Here is a 5000-nt window from a genome sequence, read left to right on the forward strand (position 1 = left end):
GTGTGTGTGTGTGTGTGTGTGTGTGTGTGTGTGTGTGTGTGTGTGTGTGTGTGTGTGTGTGTGTGTGTGGTTTTGCGCTTTCATGTGTTCAGTGCGTGGGCTGACATTGCTTCCCTGTCTCCATGCCCTGCCTGCTCCCGTTTTCAGGCAAAGGACCGATGCGAAAGCAGTTTGAAGAGGTGAGAGGCGGATAACAGCGGTGCAGGAACTCTTGCACACACACACACACACACACACACACACACACACACACACACCACACACCACACACACACACACACACTTATGTCTTACCACACCCACTCCTCGTCCACACGCAGCGGATTGCATCACTTGCGTTGCACCATGTGACGATTGTGACGGCATGGCTGCGAATCGAAGACTATCCACACATGCTCGCGTCAGCAGACATTGGTGTCAGCCTCCACCTCTCCTCATCGGGGCTTGATCTTCCAATGAAGGTGACCACACAATTGCTTGTTCACGGATGTGTGTGTGTGTGTGTAAAAAGGAAGCACCACGGCGCCTGCACCTCACATTGCTTACTTGCATATTGTCTCCATGCAGGTCGTGGACATGTTTGGCTGCGAGCTGCCCGTGTGCGCTGTGAACTTTCCTTGGTGAGCAATGTACGGGGGAGTTGCCGGCGCTGTTGTGATGTGCGATGCCTTTGCTGTCAGGTGTGTGTGTGTGTGTGTGTGTGTGTGTGTGTGTGTGTTTCACTTGCTTGATCGCTCACGCCGCGTGTGTCACACGTGCTTCTGCAGCCTGCATGAGCTGGTCAAAGATGGCGAGAATGGCCGCGTCTTTGACACATCGGAGCAGCTTCATCGACAACTCAAGGTGTGTGGGGGAGTGAGTGAAGGTGTGGACGTGTCTACTGTGGACGTGGGAGTGAAGGGAGTGCTGTGAGTGAGGAACCTTGCACCAACAACACCGACACACACACACACACACACACACGCACGCACACACGCACGCACGCACGCACACGCCAACAACACCCACACCCACAATCACCAACAACACCCACACACTCACACACACGCACATATGCACGCACACACACGCACGCACGCACACGCACACACACACACACGCACACACACTGTGTAGGAGTTGCTGGCTGGGTTTCCTGAGAGCGCAGAGCTGAAACGCATGCGTGCAAACTTGTCTGCCTTCACCGCGCGTGGGTGGGATGTGACATGGCGGGAGCGGGCGAGAGACGTGTTCGCGTCCTAAATTACAATATGGTGTCGCTAACGCTTCGTAGAAAAGTGGAAAACACACCAAACAAAATTCCATATCCAGCACCGGCGACCAGTGCACAAACATCCGCTCCACTCTGACTGTGCGCTCGTCCATCATCTCCGCGCTTCAAACCCTCTCAAACGCCTAAACGCTCGTTGACCTGTTGACTCTTGGCCAGCCATCATGACGATGCTAGTGACGCGTGTTGCGTCGCTGGGTTTGCTGATGCTGTGTGTGGCTTGCCTGCAGGCAAGCACAAACCCCACGCATGCACTGGCCTCGAGCACGACAAATGTGAAAACGAAACGCCTCAGTGGAACATTGTGCTCGCCCGATTCTTCTGCGGACAGCGACGCGATCGCATCGCCCACTGCATCCATCTTGCACGTTGGCTGTTCTGCGCACAGCACGCTGTGCCGGGAGGCCAAGGCTGAGCTGCGGCAACTGCTGCAACTCGTTCACCGTGCCCCACACGTTCACAACACGACTGACGACGACGACAAGAGTGGCAACAGGACTAACAGGACAGGCGACAGGGCGTCTGACCCACTCCAACCGCAAGCAACTACCACCGCGCTGGAACGTGCACTCACCTTCTTCTGTGACAGCGGCAGCGGGGAGGCTGACCCAGATGAGCTTCATCCTGTCAAAGAACAGCAAGATCGCCAAGATCAAAACGTTGCACGACGGCCGCTTGCCAAGGTTAATGCGCCAAGGAACGGTGACTTCTTCCATGAATCCGAAACAGACCCTCCGCTGTCACCGCCACCTGGCGTCCAGAAACAGCGATCCAGGAGCCGCCGGAACGAAGAGGATGTGGACCACGCCATGTGCACGTTGTCCAGCCTGCTTGCTCTCAACTGCAGCTCGCCTCCCACCGCTGTTCCGACCCCAATGTTGGAAGTTATTGTGGATGCTGATGAAGAGCTGGGCGCCCTCACCACGCAGCCGGACCTCGATTTCAACACCACCATCGCCGCAGAAGAGTATGTGCGGCAGAGCACAGCAAGTTGGCAGCCACGAACTCTCGTTGTGAGCGGGCTGGTGTATCTGAAGGACTTGGTGTGGCTGCTCAACAGTGGCACTTGGGGCAATGCGGCCAACTTCAGGCTGACTGGCCTCAACACGCCCACCCTGTGCCTCAACATCTTCAACCCCTTGCGGAGTGTTCGTAACATTCGCATCTCGGACGGTCACGTTATCCATCTCGCCCAAACGTGCAGCGATGATGAACCAACGTTCCGACTGGGAGTGTTTCTGCAAGAATTGCGCCTGCAGCGCATGAACATTCGCGATATCGCAGACAACACATTTCGCAACATGCACCTCGTCCACACATTTGATTTTCGAGACAACCAGTTGACGGCCTTGAAGAACAGCACTCTGTTTGGGCTTGAACGCCTCAGAGTGCTCCTGCTGCGCGACAACCACATCAGCTCGATTGAAGATGATGCATTTTCTGGAATGACACAGCTCACGCTCATGAACTTGATCGAAAACGATCTGACCCAACTGTCAGAGCGGGTGCTGTTGCCGCTCTCAACGCTGAGTAACTTGCAGTTGAACAACAACCCCATCAATAGCTTGGCAGAGAAGACGTTTGCATGCCAAACGCAACTGCAGACACTTTTCATTGACGCCTGCAACCTGCAGAAATTACCGTCTGACGTGTTCCAGAACACAACCATGCTGGCAGACGTTCGACTGCGGAACAACAAGTTGACCGAGCTTCCACAGGGCATGCTCTCCAATTTGCGGCAGCTTCGAAGATTGGATGTCAACAACAATGCCCTGCATCGCGTTGATCGCCTCTGGACCGGAACACAGCATCAGTTGATCCGCATTCAGCTTTCCCACAATCAGCTGACCTTCGTTCATCCATCTGTTGTGTCATCTGCCCCTAATTTGGTTATTTTCCTCGCCCGGCACAACGTCCTGACCTCAGCCGTTCTGTCTTCGCTGCATGACCATGCGCAGCTGGTTATTGTGGATGCCAGCTTCAATAGCATCTCGTCCATTCCAGACGATGCGCTGCGCAATATGACGCGACTTCAACAGTTGTCTCTGACCGACAATCTTCTCACTGGGTTTCCAGCAAGGAAACTTCCGTCCCTTGTCTCCCTGCGCCTGAGCAACAACCCCCTCACAGCCCAGCCAGATGTAACTCTTTATTCTCAACTTGACGAACTGGACTTGACCAACCACCGCATTCCACACCTGGACGCCACGCCCTTCCTCCAACTGCTTCGTTTGCACCGACTGGAAATTGCAGCCGCCAAAGATGTGCCCCCAGCCACTTTGAGCCTGAGCAACACCATCAATCTTCAGGACTTGAATCGACTGGTTGCTGTGGACGTGCGAAACATCAACGTTGGCCCACTATTCAACGTGCTGAAGAATGCGACGGTTTTTGCACTGCGGGAACTGTCTCTTGGCTGGAGTGGCATGGACGAGACCACGCTGTCACTCAGAGGCATCTGCCCGATGCTTCACGACAATGTCGCCCGCTTCCAGCTGTCCAACACGGCATTCACGCACGTGCGCCTGTGCGATGGCGTTGTCTACGACGCCGTCTTCCTCCAAGACAACCTGCAGCTGCAGAGCGTGAGCAGTGTCGGCGGTGTGCAGCAGCTCAACGTGTCCGGGTGTCCACATCTGCAGCAGCTGCACGTGCCGTCAGCAGATGTGCTGGACATCAGTGGCACACGGGTGCCGTTGTTCCGTGGACTTTGCACGTCGCTGGGAACACGCACGTTTGTTGCGCGCAACTGGCAGACTGAGGACTTGACAAACACAGCGCGCTTGCAACAACTGCTGTCGCAGTGTTTGTTATCCAGTCGTGTGGATGTGCTGGACCTGAGCGACAATCCACGTCTTGACCAGCCAGGTGTGGTGGAGGCTGTGGTTTCGAATGTTGTGGTGTTGGGTGAAGAGGGACAACTGATAAACGATGACTTTGCCCGCTTGGTTGGCCGAACTTCGGTTGGGTTGCTGCAGCTAGCCGACGCGCCCACCACGTGCCAACTTCAGTTCCTTGACCTTCGCATTCGGCAATCAGGGCAAATCCGGCACGCGCGTTCCCAAGGGCTGGGCTACTTTTACACGTGCCAGTGCTCGCAAGGGTATGAAGATCGCGATGGGCGCTGTCACTCGACGGCACCCGACGTTACCGCGGCGGTTTTGGGCACGCTCGCTGGTGTGTTGGTGCTGCAAGCTGTTTTTCTCCTTGCTTACCGCACGTACACACGACAACGACGATTGCAGGCGGACAACGCCTTGAAGGACCAACTGCTCATGGAACGAAATGAGGAGGTGATGGCACTGAAGCGGGCGTGGGAGATTGAGTACGATGAGCTGAGACTGGTTGAGCGTGTGGCTGCAGGTGCTTTTGGTGTTGTGTTCAAGGCAGAGTGGGACACGGTGACGGTGGCGGTGAAGGTGTTGCAGCAAGGGGTGATGATGTTTGATGAGAGCACGGTGCTTGAGTTTGAGAAGGAGGTGGAGTTTCTGCAGCGGACACGGCATCCGAATGTGGTGCGGTTCTTTGGCGCGGGCACAGATCCCAACGGCAGCCCGTTCCTGGTGCTGGAGTATGTTGCTCTGGGGTCACTGAAAGACTTGTTGGGGAAGGATATGAAACAGGTGTTGAAGAACGCGAGGAACGAGAGCGCTGATGGCGGTACAGATGCAAGCGTGATTGCAGAGGATTTTGGTGAGGAGCTGACGTTGGTGAGCACAGGACGCGACAG

The 5000-nt window shown here is 55.5% G+C and overlaps 2 protein-coding genes across 2 annotated transcripts in view; both read left to right on the plus strand.

The window, feature by feature from the left end:
- The first annotated feature begins 144 nt into the window (after positions 1-144).
- PTSG_12859 (uncharacterized protein) lies at positions 145-1292 on the plus strand. The gene is made up of 5 exons (XM_004989460.1): positions 145-179; positions 321-461; positions 568-620; positions 768-843; positions 1117-1292. The coding sequence occupies exons 1-5, from the start codon at positions 159-161 to the stop codon at positions 1240-1242; spliced, it is 417 nt and encodes a 138-aa protein (XP_004989517.1). The 5' UTR covers positions 145-158; the 3' UTR covers positions 1243-1292.
- Positions 1293-1314: 22 nt separating this feature from the next.
- Positions 1315-5000, plus strand: part of PTSG_09261 (TKL protein kinase) — a 4631-nt gene continuing 945 nt past the window's right edge. Inside the window, exon 1 of the mRNA XM_004989461.1 lies at positions 1315-5000. This exon is cut by the window's right edge and continues 99 nt beyond it. Coding sequence (XP_004989518.1) covers positions 1435-5000 — 3566 coding nt within the window. The 5' untranslated portion in view covers positions 1315-1434.

This window comes from Salpingoeca rosetta (genome assembly GCF_000188695.1).
Source record: "Salpingoeca rosetta unplaced genomic scaffold supercont1.29, whole genome shotgun sequence".
In the NCBI taxonomy this organism is placed as follows: Eukaryota; class Choanoflagellata; order Craspedida; family Salpingoecidae; genus Salpingoeca; species Salpingoeca rosetta.